Below are 24,547 nucleotides of genomic sequence, written 5' to 3'. Positions count from 1 at the left end.
GAACACCCCATTTTGAATCTTCTACACAGCCTCTGTTGTATGCCTCACACATTGCACAATTAAAGGCAGGCTGGGTTTTCAAGCTGAATAGTAAAACGCTCTCCAGGTCAGAAGTCCAGCAAAAGCAGAGTAAGTGCTATCCTGCTGATCAATCATTTCTGTGAAAAGGTAACAGGTGGAAATGGTACCTTGGAAGTAAGCTGGACAGAAAAAAATAAAAACGAGAGAAAGAAAAAATGGCAAAAAAAGCAACAACCCAGCTTTTTGTCTCCCCAGACCAATAGGAGTTTAAGACACATGCCTGTACCATCAGAGGATGCTGATGAGAATTCTACAGTAAAGGCTCATCTACATCTCTAATGTTTGTCAACAAAGGGGCAATAAAAATACTAAATATTCCAATTTTACTAAAAGGAAGCTAGGATTATGCTGCTCACTGTAGACTTGTTCCCACGGAAATAATGAGAAATTTACAATCAAGTCCCACATTGTGTAAGCTTCCCAAGCTGGTTTAAACTGTCATTGCTTTTCTGAAACCAAGAGTATTTTGCAAATCTAAAATGACATCCTGCCCTAACCATTATTTCTAAATATTTAGTTTGTTCTATAAATCAAAAAAAAAAGTACACTGATGATGAACCCTTTGATCAAACACTATAGGCCCTATAGCCAATAGAAAACAACAGATGAAAACAGACCCTGCAGTCTGGAAATGGCAAGCTTTCTAGAATCAATGAGAAGATATAAATCAGTGAAGACATTGATCTATGAAGCTGTACAACGCAGTGACCTGACTGAGACTTATCAGAAAGCTGGTTTTCAGTTAGATGAAGTAAGAAGGAGCAGTATAATACTTCTTTCCACTAATAAATAAAACTAAGAACAATAAATTAAGGGAGCAGGAAATCCACCTGAAATTCCAAATGAAAATTAACTGGAATTTGTAGAATGCAAAGAAATACGTAGAATATAAAGCCAATCTTCTCCCTTCCACCCATCTTTCAGAATACTGAACATGAAAGTGTTTTCACTGTTTATAAACAAAAGAAGTAACTACACTGATAGAAAAGTTCATATGGAAGCTTTCAAAGGATAAGAGACCAAACTGCCTATTTCAGGAATTACCTCTGTATTGGGTTTGTGTGGCAGGGTTTTGGTAGCAGTGGGACTACAGGGGTGACTTCTGTGAGAAGCTGCCAGAAGCTTCCCCCGTGTCCGACAGAGCCAATGCCAGCCGGCTCAAGATGCACCCTCCGTTGGCCAAGGCTGAGCCCATCAGTGATGGTGGTAGCGGCTCTGTCATAACATGGTTATGAAGGTGGCGGGTGAGGAAACCTGCCCAACTGCAGCCAAGAGAGGAGTGAGAATATGTGAGAGGAACAACCCTGCAGACACCAAGGTCAGTGAAGAAGGAGGGGCAGGAGGTGCTCCAGGCGCCAGAGCAGAGATTCCCCTGCAGCCTGTGATGAAGACCATGGTGAGGCAGGCTGTGCTCCTGCTGCCCATGGAGGTTAGCGGGGCAGCAGATATCCACCTGCAGCACCTGGGGGACCCCACGCCAGAGCAGGCAGATGCCTGAAGGCGGCTGTGACCCCGGGGGAAGCCCACACTGGAGCAGGCTCCTGGCAGGACCTGTGGCCCCTGGAGAGAGGAGCCTGTGCTGGGGCAGGTTTGCTGGCAGGACTTGTGACCCCACGGGGGACCCACACTGGAGCAGCCTGTTCCTGAAGGGCTGCACCCCGTGGAAGGGACCCACGCTGGAGCAGGTCATGAAGAACTGCAGCCTGTGGGAAGGACCCACGTTGGAGAAGTTTGTGGAGGACTGTCTCCCCTGGGAAGGACCCCACGCTGGAGCAGGGGAAGAGTGTGAGGAGTCCTGCCCCTGAGGAGGAAGGGGTGGCAGAGACAGCATGTGATGAACTGACCACAGCCCCCATTCCCCGTCCCCCTGCGCTGCTTGTGGGGAAGAGGGAGAGAATTTGGGAGTGAAGTTGAGCTTGGAAAGAAGGGAGGAGTGGGGGAAGGTGTTTTAAGATTTAGTTTTTGTTTCTCATTACCCTACTCTGATTTGATTCGTAATAAATTAAACTAATTTCCCCAAGTTGAGTCAGTTTTGCCCATGACAGTAATTGCTGAGTGATCTCCCTGTCCTTATCTCGACCCACAAGCCTTTTGTTATATTTTCTCTCTCCCATCCAGCTGGGGAGGGGAGGGATAGAGCAGTTTTGGGCACCTGGCATCCAGCCAGGGTCAACCTCCCACAGCCTCCTCCTTCACCCCAAGAAAGGCAAAAGGCTGCTGACCTTCTGGACACAGAGTTAGTTGTGGGGATGCCTTTCCTCTAAGACTCATCACTTTGTCAAGGAACAGACAAGTATCAAAGAGATGCTTAGCCAGCTATTTCTTAACCATTATTATTTCAGAAATTATTGTACTTTTAAAATTTTACTGGTAGTGCCAACAGTTGTCTGTTCTTCTCCCTTTCTTCTTTCTTCAGATGCTTTCTAGGAATTACATGCACACAGAAAAAAAATTGGAAAATTATGAACTCACTTTAAAATATTTCAATTTGTAACTATGAAATTTCAAATCAAGAAGAGTAAGTGTCAGATGACATGAAGAAAGAAAGAAGGTAGCTAGCAAAAATCTGTTTAGATTTTCTTTTTTACAATGAAAACCATGATTAGGCACTAATTGGAATAAGGGCTCTTTCTGATAGTAATGACAAATAGATATGAAATGATCATATAATACCCCAGGTAACTCATGTTCTAATTCTTCCTAATTTGAGATTTTACAAGGAAGGAACTACCTAGCCAAGGAAGAAGCCTTTAAGAAAACAAAAATCATTAACACCGTTCACCAGCAGACGGGCTTCCATGGGAGGAGACCAAACAGAACCAGCAGCAGCACAGCACCAACCTCTGCTCTGAGCAACAGGAAATGCAAAGTCCTGCCCAGGGGAGGAATATCCATGCACACCAGTAGAGACTGGGAGCCAACTGCACAGGAAGGTGTCTGTTGCAGGGAAGAAAGAAGACGGAGCCAGTCTCTTGGAAGCAGCATGATGAAAAGACCAGATACAATGGACACAGCTTGGAACATGAGAAATTGCAATTAGATTTTAGGACCATCCCCCTCTGTTTTTCCCCCATGAGGGTGGTCAAATGGTCACTGGAACAGGCTACGCAGGGAGGTTCCTGAATCAAGGAGATATTGCAAAGTTCACTGGACAAGTGGCTATAATAATACAATGTAGCATAATCTAATCCTGATATCACTGGATCTGGACTCTACAGTACTGACTATAAACAGCAATCTGTCACAAGGATGTGTGACAAAATACTGCTTGAACCAAACAAGAAGTTTAAAAAAAGATCAAGGTCTTTGAAATGCTGATTTTCCCAATGAGCATTGGATGACATGAAATGCTTGTCTGGAAACTGGTAAGTAATAATTAGAGATGACATCTTTGCGTATAGAAGCTAAAGATCATTTTCATGTGATAAACACAAGTCCTCCAGAGAAGTGAAGTGTTTCAGAGGCAATGTGGTAAAGATCCCTCAGATACAAACGATCTCTATTTCAATTTTGGGTGTCAGATTGTGATGCCTAAGTGTTGGGTTGGTTCCCCCCCCCCCAATTCCTTTAATTCTTCAGCTTCTGCAATTTATTAGAGACAATGGTTTTATAAAGGTTACAAATTCAAATTCTTCTGAGTCATGCCTGCAATTTTCCAAAACCACACTTTAATCATATGTTTAACCCAAGAATAAAATATACGTAGGATATATAATTAAACAAGGCTTATGATTGCTCATAGCCACTTATTTGAGAAAAAAACTCGAAACAATTCATAATGTAGTTATTACCAGATCGTATACAGAGGCAACAGTAACAGGCATCCAAGAACACAATCAATACTGAATCCAAGCTAGGTGGCTAACTCAGCATCTCAAAACATTTAGCACTTTCATGGTGTCTCAGGAGCCTCCATAGGACTTTCTAAATAAGATATTTACTAAATAGTTATATTTCAGTGACTGAATTTGGTGATCCAGGTACACTACACTACATTTCTAACACTCCTGCTATAATAAAGGCAGACTCTTAACCTCCAAACCCAAATGGCAATTTACAAATCCATATACAGAATTGTTTATGTAATAATAAATTGTGAATGTTTTTTCTTGCAAGGCTATTCTCTAGTCTTGATGTATTCTTAGATGATATACTTTCAGTGTTATTTCCACTGCAGACCTCCTAGTGTTCAGCACTATTCTTCACTGTGAGTGAGCAATATGAAACGAGAATTTTCAACCGTTGATGTAGATAAAAACCATAGATGAGGCTTTCTTTGTACTTTCATGAAAAAACAGCCCCAAGCCATGCACGAGCAGCTCAGTCTGACTGCATAAGCTGAAAAAAGGCAGCAATTGCTCAAAGGACTATTCATGTAAAATTCCAACAAGGTTAAAATTGTTTTCCAGTGGCACCTTGCTCTCCTTTCTCCCCCCACCATGACTTTTTTCCCTTAATCTTAATTAACCCTCATTTACTGTGGCTCAATCCCTCTTAAATATGGCCTTTGAAATTTTTCAGTATCTTCTGATATGCTTTATAGCCATTTTCACTGAGATGTATAAGACATTTGTATGTTAAGTAGGAGCAATGTGAAGACTGATGAATTCACAGAGTTTCCTGCAATAGGGGTGGCCACTGATATCACTTTGACCTGAGTATGTCTGTTCCATCTGCAGTTTGGTTTTTTTTAATTTTCTTTATTTGCTAATGGGAATCCCACTAAACACCATGACCCAGGTTTGAAGAAAAACCATAACTGAACAAACAAGTTAGAATGCAGAAAAAATTTACATGTAACTAAAGAGTACAATCTAAATTATATCCGAGTATAAGGCTACAACTATGACTTCTGGTTTTACCTTGCTCACTTCTATCTATGTATTCAGCTATTTTCTCTTGCTTTATTTTCTCTCAGTCGAAGGATAGACTAAAATATAGCTTTGCGTTAGCTAGCACATCAGCGAGTGTAACTGTAATATATTTTTGTTTAGCTAACAACACTTGTTCAGACAAGGTGACCAAAATTGAAGGAAAAGAAAGGAATGCACACACATCACAAAATTTTATAGAAACATCCCAAATTGTTCACAGTTTAACATTACCGTTGTCAGGAAAAACAAATAAAATTCTTCTTTGTCATCTCTGGATTTCACTTACAAAGTGAACAGAGTAAGCAGTAACATTCCCCAGATTAAATACATGTGATGGATTAGAGAACAAAGTACTTTCTTTACATTTCTGATATGAGCCTCCTACCACTCGATATCAATATAAATGTACTACATATTACTCAAAACACTTCTCACTAGTACAAACTATCACCCCCGTTGAACAGTTCTGCAGTAACATTAATAAATTTCCTGATGATGCTTTTATTGGCTCTTCATGCATCCAAAACATCTATTGCTTTTGAAAAAGTTCAGATCATAAAGGACTGTAAAAGAAGAAAACCTTCACAGTAAAGTTCACTGCTAAGTGTACTTATCAGGTCAGTAAGAGTAGATGGAGATTTTTGTCTTCAGGTCCCCAGCTGAACATCAGTCCAGGGTGCCAAAGTGAACTAGGCTAACCTCGCAACCAAATACTGCTGTTGACACCATCCTACCTTGAGTGAACGGATATTCATATTATCAACAGCACCCTCACCCCCAGCACTTTGTCTGTCATAAATGAAATCAAAGACTGACCATTCTGGAGGTTACTCGTCCAAGCCAGGTTTCAGGCACAGTGGTGCAGTAGCTCACTGTGTATTTTATTCTATTGCTCTTTCAAAACGGAAGACATCAGCTACACTCAATAGCAAAGTTATCATCAGAAAAAGAAAACTGTTCTAGAAGCTAAGCTGTTCCTTCTTCATATGTGCATATATGATATTGTGAGAAGAATATGTGGTGTGATTTTTCATGCAGATATTCTCTTATAAATTGGCTCATTATAGTACCGTACTTAGAGTAATCATCTTTCCTCCCTGGAAACCTATATGCAGCATTTAAACTTTCCTGAAGGAGGTTGTAAGATTAAAGTAACTACACTTGACTAAAATGACAGTATTAAAATATCTACCTTTGACTGAAGTACAAACAAGCCAAACTATTCTGAAAATTAAATTCAGTAAATTTTCTGTAACAGCAATTAAGGCAATAAATAGAATTACTCTGGATTTAAATTGCTAGAAATAAGCCAATTTTTCTTCCCTTTGCAGCCCTTCACTGTTTTTTAAATAATATCTTTTCACTCTTGGATGAAGGCCAAATTAGTCTTTTTAATGAAATGAAAACGTTAAGTGTAATTATTTTTCTTTTTTGCCCCCCAGAAAGTCTCCTGAGTACTTACACTTGTTGATCCAGTATTCCATAGACAGTTTCTTTAGGGAATACCAGAAATAGGGTCTAAAGGACATACCTGACGATGAGTATTAACCAGTATTTTGGAAAGACAGCAATATATTAACTGACTAGTTCTCACCATAAGCACAATCGCAGAAGCTGGCCTAAGAAGTTACCTGTGGGATTAGGACAAAAAAATAGTATATTATTACATAACCAGGTAATTTTTTTCAAATGACAGGGATTAGTTCATTTGTCTCAAAATCTTGCCAGGAAAACTTCTGGAAGAAGCTCAGAATGCATCTTCACACACAAAACAAATGAAGGAATTATCATTCTGGATCAGATCAAAACTTCAACATTCCAAATATGTTATTATAATGTAGATTAGATATATTTAACTGAAATTAAAAATACTCTTCTTGATCAGCAGTGCACATTCTTTCCAAAATGAATATACTGGCATACTGATAAGTGCATTCTTCTGTTAAAATAATTTTCAAAAACAGAATGTTTGTGAATACAGCATAATCTTCTTTTTGCCCTCAGAAAATAAGCAAAATTTTAGACTTATTTCAACTTTTTAAAATCTTAAAAAAAGCATTGCTTTCTGCTGCTGTGAAAACATAAATGAATCACAGTTCAAAATGCAGGGTGAACAATATCTTTAATGGAGATGGAAAGCAGAGAGAGCAAATGACTTGGCCCAACCTTGGAATACCAAGGAATACAAACTGTTTTTTCAACTCTTCCGTCCAAACACTTCTGTCACTGATTGCACTAAATGGTCCCTATTAATTATTTCTTATTCATTATACCTCCTCAGAAAATGCAAAAGATTAGAAAGATAAAAATGCTTCTTATTTACTTGCCAGACCCTCTTGCCCAACCAGAACCTCTTCAATATGAGCCCAGGATGGGCAATGCTGTGTCAGGTCAGCAAAGCACGACTGGATCCCGACAGGCATCTGGATAGGCTACAGACAGGTAAGACCCCCTTATTAAAATCTTCTTTTGGCCAAGAGCCAGGAGTCACACTATAGACCTGGGAGCTCTAAAAGCAGTTGCCAGATGGGAGACAAAACCAACTCCCTGGGGATCTCATTGCTCTGTTGAGAAACAGAGCGGGGCTGGAAGTGGTGCTGAGTCCTGTGGCAGGCGTGCCGCAGCAGCCCCATAGGCTTGCTTTCTCACGTAGCCAAAGCACGGCTGGCTTCAGCCTGCATGTCAGCACAGCCCTGCTGCTGGTAGCCCTGCTTTGACCTGCGTGAGGAACACATGCCAATAAACAGCAACAGGTTGGCCTTCATATACAAAGATACCAGCATCTCTCCAAGCAGCAGATTATCTTAAAACTGGTATTTGCTATAAACTCCAGGAGGTTATTCCAGTCTCTTAGGACTACCAAGCAGAGGCATGGTAGAGCCATACTCTTTTCTCTCAAATACATCCCCTGAATTAGAAAAAAGGCAACCAGGAGAACATCATTAAGGGCAAGATTAAGGCTGCAGATAACCTGCTGTGCATAAATGGGAAGTCCCTGTATGCATCAGGATGACCTGTGTCAGTGAGGCTGTGAACCACATCATCGTCTTGCTTTCCAAAGAGTGTCTCTGACTTTCCGTTATGCCTGTTTCATATGTAGAGGGTTCAGGCAATGTATATGGGCTGTTTTTGGTGGATTTATTCCAAAAGTAAGAACTAGAAGAAAGATATAGCAAAAGATAGAAACACTATGTTGTAGTGGAAAATCTAAATGTAGAATTACAAACAGTATAATACATAATAGTATCGTCAGTTCAGTCAATCTTCACCTCTTGCTTCTGTAGGTATATAGAGGATTCTGGAAAGGAAAGAAGAGCTTGTTTTCTGAGAAACAGGCAAACAAATGCCACATTTCACTTATGAGACTTCAGTGTGTTAAATGTAACTCCACTGCTTTGTCACTGTATTACAAACAACCAAAAAAAAAGGAAAACTATTTGCACATACATTCTTTGCAACAAACTGTAATTTTTAACAGTGTCTGAGGAGCACCATCACTCTCATTTGGGGGCAAGAATCCAACCTCAACTTAGTTAAATACGGGAACAAATATTTATCAGAATCTTTGCACAGTGGTGGAAAACTACCAAAGGAAAAGCCACAAGGTGTTAGTTATTACCAAGCTAGCCCTGGACTTCTCTGTATGGGAAAGTGGTCCAACAGCAAATGCTTGTGTCCCTGACAGCCCGGGAATTCCAGTGGAGCTCCCAGGAGTGTGGGTGGCTCCTCTTCTGTCCGCCTCTGGGAGACGCAAAACTGCTAAGCTTTGCCTAGTAATATTCTCCTTAGTAGCTTAGGAGGCCTGATTGATGCAGACTCCTGTGTACACTTCCAATCCAGAGATATAAGTCTAATTTTGAGGATATATTTCCTCTTTCTGCAATAGAAGATAGCATTAAGAAATCCTATGTGGATTTCAGCTAGGGAATTCAACTAGTGCCTCTTTTTCAATTCATGGCCATGCCCCATCTATAAAATGTTACATATCAATGGCCTGAACATTAAGGATGTATAATTTTGTGTTAAGATAAAATTATATTGCCAATAGGTACAGTTTTTCTTCTCACGAAAGAGCTGTTGACACCAACGGCTGTGCAAATCAGAAGTGACAGCCACAACAACTGTTCCTCATTTGAGTCTCACAAAGCATCCAGAGAAAAAATTGGCTTGATATGGCCAACAATGCCACCTGAAATGTGCCTGTATCACTTACGCAGTCACACCCCTCTGACACCTGCTTCAGAAGGCAACTGGCAAAACACTCCAGGCTTCATGCCTAAGAGCTAGAAGTCTTGTAGGACTGGAATTATTTTATATTTGTATTGCAGTTATCCGTATTGCATTTTTACAGATAAATCGTCTTTCTTAGCTTTGGATAAGGCAGGCACATGTACACATATTTATAACCAGCAAGAAGACAGGAAATGGAACTGAGCTTTCTTATGTTTAAAGCCACTCCTCCTGTGAAGCTGCAGTGTGAGTTAATGACTGCAATGGTGGTGATACCTGGCAAATGGGACAGATGTGGAGCTGTGTGCCATTCTTCTCATCATGCACACTAAGCCTGAGAAATCTCTTCTGAAGTCATTACTTCTCAAAATCTTGTCATCCCTCCAGAGTGAGAAAAAGAACAGAGCTGAACCACAGTCACCCAGCCAGCTCTTACTCTCCAAGAAGAGCCCATCAAAATGCTTAGGCTGCAATTGCTCAAACTGTCTGCCACCACTTTGATGTCAGTGTAGTCAGATGGGTGCTGAAATGAGCAGTGAAGCAAACATGAGACAGGACACGTACCACTTACAGAAAGGAATGGTCTTCTCCACTGCATCCAGGCCCAAGGAAACCTGAAAAAAATGCCCTACTATTAAGGCTACCTGTAACCCCCATTGAGTCTTTGAGCCAGACTCCTCTTGGTGTAGACTCAACAGCACTGACCGCAGCACAGGGATCATTCTCCTTGACAAACTCCCTACCCCATTACTCATATCTTTCTCCTCTTGAATTGTATAGTCAATCTCTGAATACCTTCACTGTTCACCATGATGAAAATCCCATCTGTAAAATGTAGTCTAGACCATGTCAGCTGCTGAACAAGCACAGTCAGATACACTCTGCACTAGCACAGAAGTTGAGGAATGACTGGGCCCATCACGTTAGATCACGTGAGTTTCAGGCTGTCTAAAACCCAGGATTTCAGTTCCTGCTGGTCAGAATAACATGCCTGGTCCCCACAAAACTATTTGTTTGGAGTGTAAATCTGAACGAAGCACAGTGGGATTCTCAGAAGGTTACAACCTCTGCAGTCATGAGTTTTTATTTCGCTAAGTTTTTCATATGAATTCATGCATCAAAATCCCCAAAATCCCAACAGCAAAAACTTACTTCTGTATTTTTTAATACAAGACAGAATGGTGCCACTTGAAGACCATCCATGCTCCACTTTCAAATTGATTCCTCTTCTATTAAAAGTATTTGTATATTATGCAAACTCTTGGGGAAGTAAACCTTTTTTCCAGTTTACAAGGAAATATGAAAAGCCTGAGATTAAATGATATGGTTTTCTCCTCTTTTTACAGCAAAGGTTAAAGGTGGATAGATAAAGTGAATTTGCCCATGGAAATGGAGAAATCTGTAGCAAATGAAAGAATCAAAATCTAGTCTCCCAAACACAGTGCTTTAAAGAGCAGATCGTCCTTCCTCTCCGATGTGACTGCACCACATGTTTCCTGAGCTTTAGTGCACATATTGACAATTCCAAAATTATAACCAATTGTGAACTTACAACAAACTCTCTTCCTCATCTATTTTGATCACTGTACACTGACATAAAGTCAAAAGGAGTTAAAAAAAAAACAAACCTGAAAGACTTTGAGTGATCTGTAATCAGGTATGACTCTACCTAGATATCCAGCATTGTGATCAAACAGGAGAGAGACTCTAATTTTTTATATCCAAATCACAAGGACAAACTTAGAACCATAGGATAGAATCATGGAATCCTGTAGGTTGGAAAGGACCTTTAAGATCATCGAGTCCAAGCAGAAACTTGAGACGGAAGGTCTCCAGGGTGCTTGTTTTAATGTCTTGAGTTCAAGTACTGCACACAATTATTTGTGGGGATCACTCTCCCTCTTAGTTAAAATACTTGGGTCTTGAATGAGAATAATATTAATATGTAAGTTATTGGTCTAAGTTTTAGGTGGACAATGCCTCTTGGAAACATCATAAAAGCTCTTATATACTTGAGTCTTTTAAGTCAAGTAAACCTTTAAGGAAGAAATACTATGGTTCACAGCAATTCAAATCACACATATTCTTGTCTACATTCTACATGAGCATTCATTATAAATCTTCCCTCGGTTATTATTATGTAAAATGATAACAGAGGAGAATTTTGTTTACAATCCTGCTTCTAAATTCATTTACCCTAAAGAAATCACATCATCCATCTGTAAGTCCAGCAAATTAAATTCCCATAGGGCACCTAGCTCTACAGAAAGGGTTAGAATATTTTGCTTCAAGGGAGAATCCCAGCAAGACCTAACACAATATTGCAATAGTACTGCATGCTCTGGGCTCCATCTTATTATTATTCTTCTAACATGATCACTATGCAGCATTTAATGTTCATTAGCAGGAATGTTTATTCTGGAGTCAGGCATATTGATATTATAATAAGAACTCAATTTCATACATCCCAGAACAATAATTAGGTTTCTAAAAAACAAGTATGTAGACAATGGTCAATAGATCAAAAGTATTTATTGCGTGGAGGTATCTTTTATCACTATTCAAATATGAACTTGAACACGCTTCACACACTAAAACTAACTTACCATGGTATCAGAGAATATGGGACATATGTTGATAAGTCACACTGGAGATAGCCTAGGTCATGTCCTCATTTTTTATGAAATATATGGTTGTGCAACTGCAGTAAAATCTGATACTCTGTCATACTGAGTACTGATCACGTCATTCTGACCATATCACAGTGATCACAGAGAACAGGTACAGTTCAGAATATGTTCTGTAAGGTAACTGATTCCAAAGGATGGCTTTCAAAACAATGGTAGCATTTATATATTCAATAAGTCTTGTGTATGTATACGAAGAGATAGATATGTGTCTCTTGGAGTTCAGATCATAAAAATATTTTTTTCACATGTTAGCTCACATCTAAACTTCACTTACAAAACAGGATGATAATACGGTTATCATGTTCCCAAAAACATGAATACATCACTGTTTTTAAGAAATATTACCTAGGTTGTATGTTCAAGATCTATTCCCATTTGTGAATTACCTTAATAAATATATGAAAAAACTGTCTGAATGCATTTGAAAAGATACAAATGAAACGCTTCTATTGCAATATTGATGCCTCTTGCCAAACATGGACACAGTAATTGTAACAAAGTTAATAATATATTTAGATGGCATGTTTGTCCACGATTTCCACACAGTTGGTTTCAATAACATATTAATGATTCATATAACGCTTATTAATATGTTTTTCAATGTTAAAATACTTTGTAAACATTTCAGATCACAGATTCTTTGCCAACTATTTGTTCTGAAGAGCCTTTCAGGTATTAGCTCTTATGATCATGTGGCTGTTGCCTAAATCACACTGCATAGTTTTTACCATGTGACTGAATAACAAACACACCTCAAGTGAACCATTTCTGACCTATGTAGCAGGTAGCCATAGGAGGGCAGGAATGCGCTGTTTTGCATGTGAATAGAGCCATTCATTGAATTCGAAGAAAACAATCTATTTGTTCAGAAGTTTGTCATAAATGTGAACAAAAGGGATGCAAGGATGAATGAGTCAGACATTCAGAAAAAACACGTTCATGGAAACATTCCATATTTTTGACCTGTTTTACCAATCACAGACTGGTATATGATGCAGTAACCTCCAGGAAAGGAAAAAACATTGCTTTTGACTCATGAATTAGGACAAGAAATTCGTAAGCAAAGAAAATTGCATATTGGCAATACGGCAGAAATGAAAATGGCTAAAAACCAAGTCGTCTCTGATATCATGAGTGAAAATGTTCCCAAGAATAAGAAGAGAAAAGGAAAAGAAGGAAGCTGTTATGTAATGTGGAGTACAAGATTAAAAATAATCCTAGAGTAACAGGTATATGGGTGGTTTAAAGTCCTGAGACAGAGGTGGCTTCACTCTATAGGAGAGCTAGGCTCAGATTTGGGGAACCAGCCCTGACTATTACCTAGCAGATTCAAACAAAACCCCACATCCAGACAGAAGGGAAGAAAGGGTTAGCCAGCAGTTTGCTACGTGGAGGAGGCTGTTTGCTAGAGCTGAAGGGAAACAAAGAATTGTTGTTCTTGTTATTAACCGGGCAGAACGGCCTTGTTCTTTCATTGGTCAGAAAATAAATCCAAGAGATTTTATACTAAACACACCACGGCACCCATTCTCCTGGCTGGCAGGAGACAACAAACACCTATGTTGGTATGGCCCCAAAGGGGAAAAAAAAACCCAATTCAAAACTAAATTTTTTTTTTCAAAAATTAAGAAACAAATAAAAGATGGAGGAAAAACCACACAGAAATATGCAAGCACTGAAATTGGAATGATTAGTTTATCTCCCCTCTAGGGTAGCAGCACACAACATTTCAAATTTAAAAAAGACTCCACAGCTAATTTTTCTCCAGCTCAAAAGAAAAATAACAAATACACAAACCCTCAGTTCAACTGAAACCAAAATACTTTATTGCTTTTCTTGTTGAAAGTGCAAAAACAAAACTCCAAAAAGCTAAAACCTAACTGTGGTACCACCCTACTGTGGTTTCCAAGGTGAGACAGCATACAGAAAGGCAGATAAAATCATTCCAGCTGTCTGTCATAAACAGACAAGCAGTCCACCCAAAGGAAAGACTGACACCAAGCCCACTTTAGAACACCCACTGCATGGTGGCAGGAGTGAGCAGGAAGTATAAACTCTGAATCTAGACGAGGGAACTCAGTTTCATTTTTGCATCCAGAAAGGGTAATGAGTAAAATATAGACACTTCTATCACCAGTTTCTGAAAACACAATGTTCTATTACAACTTCAACAAAAAGTTTAATTTGTCCTGAAATTAAATTTTACAGGCTATCATTTTAACAAGAAAAAAAAATTTTTGGGGAAGGTTAATCTAAAAGATTTCTTTCCTTCAATCCAAGCTTAAAATGAATTTTTAATTACAGTGATAATACTCTTTAATATACATTTTTGTTTAGCTATATTGCTGTATTTTTGATCCATCAGTTATAAGAACAGACTAATATAACTAGAATTTTTGAAAAGTGTTTTATCTGAAGGATCACTATCTAGTATAGACTTTAATATATTGTTTCAGCATTTTCTATCTTTGCAAGGCATAGGTATTCTGTTTAAAAAGATACAGGATAGGACTGACTACATTAAGCGTTTATTGTTTTTTTTTTTAATCAGATATTTTACACACGAACTCATAACTGGGATGTATCTCATTTCTGTTTCTAGACACGTAAAAAGGCTTTGCACCACCTCAGGTTCACTGCTTCCAGAATACAGCAGTACATTAGGAAAACGTAAAACTCTCCTTTCTTATAAACAGCATAAACAGACATGGTTCCAATTGAAAAAATCCTCTAAAATCTTTCCTCTCCTGAATTCTGTCCTGAGACACACTCTCTCTACCCCAAGCAAGGCTGATAAAACACACCTTCCACAAGCAGCAGTAAGAAACTATGGAGCTTCATATGGAAACCTCACACCCAATAAGAATATTGGTAGATAAAATCATCCATTACCATCTGAAGGTCAAGTTGTCAAAAGCATCTATGTTTTCTAGAGATGCTGGTATATACTTCTTAAAATATTAAGTGCTTTAATAGTCTTCAGAACTAGTTTCTCTGTCCCCCATTAACTGTGAGGAGCAACAACTGCAGATAACACAATGAAAATAAAAATGGAAAACCTTAAATGGTGGTGAGAAAGCATCTGCAAAAATGTAGATAGTTCCGACCACCACTTAAAAGCATTCATAACTAACAAACAGAGGAAACAATGCCAGACACGTTTACCTCAGTAGTGTAGTTTTTGTTTTAAAGAACTTTTCTTTCACAAGAAAAAAGGCAAAAAGTCACTAATACCTGATATACCTTCATGATATTGAGAGTTCCTTCTCCATTCTGGCCTGGGGATCCTTGGCTCTGTAGCAGATTTCTCACCGTCTCCTCCATTCTAGAGAATGAAAACATTTATAAAAGTCAACTGTATGGAAAAAAATTAAGAGTTGCATTCAGTGTTTTTGTTCTTTACAAGAGCCTAATGCATCCATGGCTACCATTAAATTAATATTTAAAGACAATCCTGGCCTTATAATGTTCTCATACTCCATGTTATGAACAACACATTAAGGACACTCTTTTATCTTTTGAAAATGCACAGTAATTAGTTGTATTGTTAAAATCTTACTGGAGCTCAGTTATAAAAATTAAAAACAAATGTGTGCAAAAGACATCACCTTGTCAACAGTGTAACCAAACACCATGATAAAATTACTGTCATAAAATCAGTCAGATTAAAAAAACCACAACTGCTGCATTTCTAGCCAATTGTCAGGTTTTGTGCAATTTAGACAGACTGTCAAATACATTACTAGTATTTACTCTCTATGTCATAGGTGCAGCAGCGTGTGCCAGTACATTTGTTTATAGAGGCACAGCTGCTGAACACATTCACCCTTCTCTGCCCTTTCAAAGGGATGTAAAAAGCAAGTGTAGGCTACAATCTGGTACTACCATCTCATGAAAACATAATCAGCTTCCATCAGTGAAAGAAGGAAGGTTTGCACTTTCATTTTAACAGGTGCTAATAGACACCAACAAAAGTTGTCTTTGATCTACACACATTCATCAAGCATGTTAAAACCGATAATAAAGCTAACCCTCCTGAATGGAGGCTGCAGAGAATAGAGAGTTCTGCTCCTTCGCACAATAGGGCAGCTGGGGATAACGGAAGCCCCCTACAAAACACTGGTCCCATTCAAGATAGATCAGAAATTAAATCTATGGGCTTCGGAGATGTCACCGAGGCTGACCAAAAATAAAGGATTTGGGACTACTGCTGGTTTCAGCTCTCTGAGTACTGGTAAGAAGAGGAAAGGGATCAAAAGCCAGAGAAGCAGTGATGGACACAACAAAGACGCTGGGTTTTACAACAAAAAGTGGTGAGTGCCAATTCCAGCTGGAGGTCATCGTGCTTCTCCCCACTCCCCAACTCCTCAACTCCTCATGCGAATTCTCACTCCTGTACAGCTGTTCCAGCTGTGCAGACGCAACAGTGTTTTCTCACCCTCACTTTCATGTTTTCTGGTCTTTTCCTTTGAGGCTGACTCCATCCCTTCATAGAGCTGGAAGAACAGCCAGGCTGGAACACGGGCTGGAGATGGGAGACTGCTGTGGCATGGGTGTGTGAGTGACATGAAGGCAGGAGAGAGAGGAATACCTTAAGCCATATTGCCAGATACACTGTGTATTAAAACTGTGACCTTGAAAAAAGACCCAGTATTCCTAGGCATATCAGACCAGAAACTGCCTGCTGCTGTTTATTTTTTACGGTGTTTAGGGAAACATGACTTTTGTGTACCATTCTTTGCAAATGCAATTGAGCAGAAGAATTATTCACAGAGTATCACTTTTTTTTTATTTCTAAGGTAACAACCCAGCGAGACAGCAAATATTAGCTAACTGCTCTGGCCAAAGGCCAATAACATTATCTTCTATATAAGCTTCATAGTCTTTCTGTTCTTTCAGTCTTATCAGAATGAATTATATTGGCTAATTTAGCAATAATATGATGTTTTGCTCAGTTTTCTCCTTTCAAGCCAGCCAGCTAAACTACTTTTTGAGAAGCCGACACTAGGTATTCATTTTACTCAGATGAACACTGACATTTTACTTATTCATATGATGGGTTTTTGTCATTGAAGTGCAGACTTCTACATTGCCAGAATGCCCACAGAATAGTTGGACCATCTGTTGACCAAATGCGAATAAAAACAAGCCAGCTCTAATCTCTAGTGCAGACAGTGGTGCAGTTTTTCAGCTGCAGATTGGAACCATTTCTGCTCACAGGCTGACCTTAATCAGATGCCTTTTACACAAAAGAACAAATCATTTTGGTTCATAATATAAATTCCTGTGCAGTCTTCACCGAAAGATTTCATTTCTTAACATGCTCATAATTTCATTTTTAAATTAATGATGTAATAGTATTCTTAATTATTTTCTTCATATATACATAAACAGTTCCAACCCCAGCCCTCCATAAAGTTCTTACAAATTAATAAAAAAGCAAAAATAGGAGAAAGAATAGATTCAACTATCACTACAATCGGAGTTTTCCAATTTAGACCTAACAGTATTAAGGAAAATATAATCTAGTTGCATATTAGTGTCATCAGTTAAACCAGCTCAGAAAAATTATGAAGAATCCTTAAATTCAATAGGTCATTTGATCCTCAGTCAAATTCAGATGGTCTGTTTTGGATAACAGGCCCATCTTGTCAACAGCCTTATAGGGACTTGTGAGCACACAGTTTCATGTGGCAATTAAAAACACTTCCCATCAGCACTCAGATTTCTATGCAAGAGAATAATCTTTGCAACATGACAAAGAGCTCAGTTAAACACAATTGAGACTACTGTTGATTTGTTGTTTGCAGCTATTATAAAAGTTTATAAGAGTCGACAGCCATAAAGCTGAACCGCAGGCATAACAGAGACAGTGTGTGGTTGCTAAATAAACAGCTCTGAGTGGACCTTACAAGCTTTAAGTACCCATGGAATATCTGAAAAAGGAAAGAGAAAACTAGTTGCTGTCCAACAAGGAGGTGAAATCTGCTTACAGTCAAATTTACTGCAAAGCTCTGATGGCCAGTGCTCTTGCAGTTTATAAGGTGCTGCTTTTTCACTTGCATCCCAGTTGTCCCTTTTTAGGAAGGACTGCTTAACCAAACATGGCACAGGGTAATAATTGAGACTTGTTTCTTATAAATTAGAATCTTTGGAGCGTGAATTAATGGCACCTTAACTGAACAGCGATTGTTAGATTATGATCTATAATACTCTCTACAGTGACAGTACATGCCAGAAAGATTTAGTATAAATTCTTTTAAAGAATGCAAGAACGGTGGAGCCTCAATAAGTTTAACCTGAAATCCCATGTTTTGTTCCCTGAACAAGGGTTGCAAAGGACATGTACATTTTGGAAGTGAAGCACGAAAATCAGGATCTTTATGAAAGGCTATTTCTATACATCAATCTATGTTTTTCCCCCTTCTGGTAACCATGAAAGGTTACCTTCTCTATTAGAAGGTTATCTTCTCTATTAGAATCTAGGATTCTAATATCCTAGATAGACCCACTCCAACATCAAGCACTTGCCAATTACACCTAAAATAGCTATCCCACTCCCCAAGAATTCTGCCTGCTTGCTGGCCTATGCTAAAAACCCCGTTTTGCCAAGGATTCTGTGCGTCTTATGTAACCATCAAGCTGTTAAGATCTGTAAAAACAGCCTCTAAAGCTCACCATTCCTGAGTCTACATTCTTCAATCACTATTTAAGACCATGTATTCTCCCCTTTCTTCAGTGTTCTATTTACTATCTGAAGCATCTCAGTTAGTACCCTTATATCTTTTGTTATATCTATTATTTGAATAGAAAATCGAAGTTTTCTTAAAACTGAAGTATTGCCTTCAATTCTTCTGGTTTTAAAAAGCTGATTTCTTTAGGGGAAAAATAAATTAAACCCATATTTAATAGAAGCTTCTCAAGTGTCTTGACAAAATGTCAGTTTACAGTAGGGGAACAGTCCTCCATCAGTCCTAACCTAAGGAGAAATTTCTCAAAGCATTAAACAGAAGATGAAATGAGGCACTCTGAGACCAGAATATAAGAGTTTAAGGAAGATAAAATATTAATGCTACTGTGGAAAGCACTGTCAAGATTTCATCTGGAATATTATCTGCAATTATGATCATCAGTGTTCAGGAGCAGCCTGTTCAGAGAGGATTTGGTGAAGAGACAGCTCTGAGGTTATTTAGAGGAATTGAGGGTCTGTGTCATGAGAAGAGACTAAACAACTTATCTTGCTAAATTTAAGAGACTAAGGACTTCCACAGGTGTGACTTCCACAAAAGAATCGGTACGAAAAAGCAGAATGAGAAAGAAAACTACATCAGCCTAAGGCCAATGATTGACAAAACACGATGGGAATATAGTGGTTACAAATACATTTAAACTGGGATTAGGATATTTTTAATTATTGAAAAAGTGAGACTCTGAACCAGTCTGCCAGGTAGAGTAACGGGATGAGAAACCTAAACAGTTTTAAACCAGAATTGAGCAGTTTATGAAATTAATTACACAGCAGGGTCAAGAGCCAAGGACTTGAATTTATGATCCACAGGTCCTTGCTGCTATTCATCCTGAAAGAAAATCAGTCATTCCTACATTTAAAAAAATGTAATGTGTCCTGTGCTGTTGACAGGATACCCGGAAATCAATCCAACTGCAATGTACAGTTATTTATTTTGGCTTTGTTTCTGTGTGTGTTTCTGGGCAAGGGGGCCAGGACAATCTCTGGAAAGGAGGAAACATTGTTCCTTGCCCAGGGAGCAGCACACAGGGCACAGATGCTCAGACATCCAAGATGGCAGAAGGAAGCTTCTTCTGTATTTTTTGCTGAAACTCATATCTTGTCTGGAAGCCAGGACCTGCCTGCAAGGACCCACCAAGCTGTAGGAGACTTGCTTTCAAGTTTCTTGATGTTATGTTTCTGACAGCTCTGCTGCCTCCATCTCCTGCCTGGCCAGGCTGCTGCAACTCACAGCATTCGCCAGAGCACAGTTTCATCCAGGCCATGCAAGACAGACCCTGCTGGGGCTGACACATCACTGGTAGGCAGTCAGGTTCCTGACTTTCCTCCCAATTTTCTCAGGACCAGCACCTTCATAAATGGGAACTTCCTTTGTGCCATTCCCCAGCAATGCTGGGACATGGTCAGAAAACCTGCTGGCTTTGAGCCACTCCCAATTCTGTCATTTCAAGTGGACCAAAGCCAAAGCTATAAGCTATTTTGTTGGGGTTCTCCCCAAGAACAAATTTTAAGACTGTACAGGAATTAATCTTTCCTCAAGACACTACTGCAAGGAGGCACAAGAGTTCTGCTAGCCCTCCAACTCTGCAGAACCTTCCCCATATATTTCCCACTTTCCAAAAAGGACTTTCAGACCCCTTTCAGTCAGGTTTACTGATTTCCTTCCTTGAGAGAGGTATCTCTCACAGTCTGCCACAGTAATTTCACACGTGAAGAGGATTTTCTCTGACAAACTTTTCAACTGGTTAGGACATGCTTTTATGTCCTATCTCACTGCAGAGGAGACCCAATCTCTTCTCCAGTCTTCTGTAGCATATTCCTTAGAGGGGTTTGATCTCCCCAGACCTAAAGCCATTCCTTGACAGAGCAAGCTTTCCTTGAAAAAAAATCCTTCCCATATATCCTGATCTTTGATTCACCTTAGGGGAATAAATACCCTCTGTAGCCCATGCTCTGTTCAGCCACATCCCACACAGCCCTTTTTAGAATTCTCCGTCCAAGGGAGAGGTAGCATGTAGTTGTTCTAGATCTAGAAGGTGTATGACAGTCTCAACACCTTCCCCATTGACCTACTTCCTTCAAGATTTCCACAGGCTGGCATCTACCTTTTGTTGGGTGCTATTACCTTCCCTTTTCATCACCCTCAAGCTGAGGTGACAGTACTCAGTGGTTATTTCAAATGCATGTCACATTAATTCCTTCAACTTAATACTGACTTACAGACTTACAGAGATGTGTCCAAATGTTTCTACAGAATCTTACTGCAGCAGCTGAGGTCTGTGTTTCATCTTTTTCCATCACCTCATGCCATGCAGCAGGTGCAGGACTCTTTTTAAAGTCTTAGAGAAAAACATTAATAACATATCTTTCTCCATCTTTAGCTTAACTTACTTCTGTGTTATCAAAATTCTCGGGTGGGTATTTTCTTCCAGCTCCTACCTGTGAGACAGTGAAGCTTCCTGCCTCTCTCCTAGGCAGCCTCCAGCTTAAGTCTCTTGACTTCTATTTTTAGTAATAGCCTCCCTGGAGATGTGGCCTGCGTTTCAGCTGTTTGAGCTGTCTGACCCCTCCCTACTGCCTGAGCATGGGTGAAGGAGCAGGTTCCCTCATGGTTTCTCAGCTCTTTCAGCTCTTGGTTCACCTGTGAACCAGCTGGCATTTTCACCAGCTGGACTTTGGTTGTCTATTTGGAGACTGCAATCTGTCTGGCTTTGGTGGCAGACCTCTGTGCCTCTCTCCAAGCCTTGCAGCTCTCTCTCCAAACTCACCATCCAACCAACCAAAAACCTTCTGTTTGACTCAGCTCCCACATAAATTTGTTGGCTTACTCATACATTGTTTCGAACATCAGTTTTGGGGTTACCAGCCATTGCATTTCCCTCACCAGTCCGTTCAAAGTTCTGCAATGGATCAGGTTAGATTTTCTCCTTACAGCGAGACCCTCAAACTACCAAAAGGCTTCAAAGTAAACAAACACACACAACACCCCTTCCTGAACAAATAGAAAAATCCTGATTTTAGGTTAAACATGATTTTTTTAAGGAGGAAAAATATGAAAGTGGCTTTACAAGAGACATAACAGAAACAGAGAGAACTCTTCAAACAACAGTTCCTGTTCACTGCACCCTTGCAGGAGTGTCTTTTCTTCTACCTTGTTTCAGTTAAATTAGCAGCTTTCTGATCTGCAGACTCTGCCTACTCCCCTCCGGCCCCAAGGATTTCCATTACCTCTAGATATGTCTGCCTGCTCTCCTCATCTCTCTCCCTGATCTGCAGGCTCATCTCCAGCCTGTGCAGAGACCTGCCAGCCACACCTACAGCCCTGAGACCCACTGCTCTCCTGCATGAGCCATGGTGATCCCCGGGGTGAAGCGGCCCCTCCTTCCTGGGGCTGTGTCCCAGCGCGCCGTTCTCAGAGCACCTACTGCAGAGCGCCTGCAGCACGCTGTGAGGCCGCTGCTTCAAATGGGTAGGTAGTCAGGAGACAGACACAAGCTTCTCCAAAGAATTCAGATATTGAAAATTAATTAAAAAAAGCAAAGAGAGAAGTGAAAACAGATAAGTGATAAACTTCAAAAGAGAACTAACAGATGGGAAATGCTGAGGCTTTAAACCCCAAGGGATTTCCTCACATTTTCAGTTCTGCTTAGCATACAACATTGGTCCATGCCTTATAGCAGTGTGCTGGGCAAAGCCTACAGAATGCACAATATCCATCCTTAATATTTCAGTTGGAAAATAAAGTAATAATATTCTCCATAATAGCAACAGAAAGACACACATATTATGTATAATTTATGTTTATTCTTTCTGTTCATCAGAACAGGTGCTCATCAATCCAGAAATACCAAGGCAAATTCTCCTCCTGCAGCACCATCATGGCACTTTCCCTACCACAGGCTCTGAACAGCCAGTTCAAACCCGTGGCATTTGCTAGTGGTAAATCCAAACTGCACAAGGCATGCTCTTTTCACATACTCATGCTAAACCCTCCTTCTAAAAACATCCTCAAAGCATACTCAAACTGTTGCCTGAAGGGAAAGCTATCTAAAGAGAGTAGCATATAAAATAAAGTATCTTGTGCATGATAAGGGCAGCTATTGCAAGGCCATGCTGTAATGAAACAGGTCTCAAACTCTATTTACATGAGTGGAGAAGGATCCTTCTTTTGAGTGGGCAATCCATCAGGTGGTCTGTCCGCTAGACCATACCACCACTTGAAAATTACACAGAATTGAACAGCTGAGCACAACATTTACTTAGTCGAACCACTGACCACTGAACCCACTGGAAATTTCAAGGTATCCTTAAAATAACGTGAGTATGTGCTTGAGCTTCAGATAAGTAGGGTAGGATTTTGAAAGACCTTAGCACTGGTATATTACTGCTCCCACACAAGTCTGAATTTTGTTATAACACAATGGCAGACCTGACATTTCTCTGAAACTGCTCTAACTACCATCTGAGCCAAGAAATGCTGGAAATGTTTCCATTGTGTCTTTCAGCCATGCAGATTTCACTCATCAAACTTATACCTACAGCAAAAAGTTTCTGAACTGCAATAGAAACCAGTGACAATGTTTATTTCTGTGTTGACAGATAGACAAATGCCATATGGACTGCATGGGTGTCTTCCATCACCAGCCCTACATATAATTTCGTAAGTTACAGGCAAAAAAGCACTCCAAGACTAAGCCTCACAGAAAAAGCTTCTCACAGGCAACTGAAAGGATTTTTCAAATGGAAGGACTGTTCCTCCTACAGTTCCCCAGTTACATATTTGGGACCTTACGACAGGAGATATTTTCATTAACTATAAGTGGATAGAACCAGACATGTACAGAGAGCTAATTCTTGTGTCAGCTCAAACATACGCTCGTAACTTCAAACTCTATTCATGCTGGAGACACCAGAAATAGTCAAAGTATTTCAGCAAAAATAAAAGCACCAAAAAAACTACAGACAAGTATACAATTAGACTGCAAATATATCGAATTTCAAATAATAGGGTTTTCACATTTTTCTTGGTTTCTTCCTTTTAAACAAATATTTGGTTTTCCATATTGCAGATATATAGATACGTGGATAGATGAATCTACCAGTTCCTCCAAATACACATTTAATTTTGCATATAAGCACCCTGGTATAGACAAAACACTACTGCTTGAAGTTACTTACGGGAACGTAAAGCTACCTCTCCAGACAACCTGCACCAGTGGTTCACCACCCTCACAGTAAAAAATTTCTTCCTTACATCCAGTCTAAATCCACCTTCTTTTAGTTTAAAACCATAACCCCTGTCCTATCACAACAAGCCCTACTAAAAAGTCTGTCCCCATCTTTCTTATAAACCACCTTTAAGTACTGAAAGGCCACAATCAGGTGTACCCGCAGTGCTCTCAGATTATTTTTGTGGCCCTCCTCTGGACCCGTTCCAACAGGTCCATGTCTTCCCTGTGCTGAGGGCTCCAGAGCTGGACATAGGACACACCAGAGTGGAGCAGAGGGGCAGAGTCACCTCCCTTGACCTGCTGGTCACACTTCTTTTGATGCAGCCCAGGATACGGTTGGCTTTCTGGGCTGCAAATGCACATTGTAGGCTCATGTCCAGCTTTTCATTTCCCAGCACTCCCAAATCCTTCTCAGGGCTGCTCTCAATCCCTTCATCCCCCAGCACGCATTGATACTGGAGGTTGCCCTGACCCAGGTGCAGGACCTTGCACTTGGCCTTGTTGAACCTCATGAGGTTCACATGGGCCCACTTTTTGGGCTTGTCCAGGTCCCTTTGCAAGGATTCCCATCCCTCAAGCATGTCAACTGCACCACTCAGCTTAGGGTCATCTGCAAATTTACTAAGGGTGCACTTGATCCCACTGTCTATGTCATTGATGAAGATATTAAATAGTACTGGTTCCAAAATGGAC

The 24,547-nt window shown here is 39.9% G+C and overlaps 1 protein-coding gene across 8 annotated transcripts in view; it reads right to left on the bottom strand.

The window, feature by feature from the left end:
• The window catches only part of NCKAP5 (NCK associated protein 5), a 410,016-nt gene that overhangs the window by 138,263 nt on the left and 247,206 nt on the right, over nt 1-24,547 (bottom strand). For 7 of the 8 annotated variants that reach the window (XM_075092891.1, XM_075092890.1, XM_075092893.1 and 4 more), the window contains one exon: nt 15,110-15,200. In XM_075092891.1, the coding sequence (XP_074948992.1) occupies nt 15,110-15,200 (91 nt within the window). The remainder of the gene's footprint in view (nt 1-15,109; nt 15,201-24,547) is intronic. The other variant, XM_075092892.1, reaches the window with a different exon arrangement.

Source organism: Phalacrocorax aristotelis, chromosome 5, assembly GCF_949628215.1.
Source record: "Phalacrocorax aristotelis chromosome 5, bGulAri2.1, whole genome shotgun sequence".
NCBI classification, from domain to species: domain Eukaryota; kingdom Metazoa; phylum Chordata; class Aves; order Suliformes; family Phalacrocoracidae; genus Phalacrocorax; species Phalacrocorax aristotelis.
Note: the sequence above shows the minus strand (reverse complement) of the source record. Positions and strands in the feature narration are given on the sequence as shown.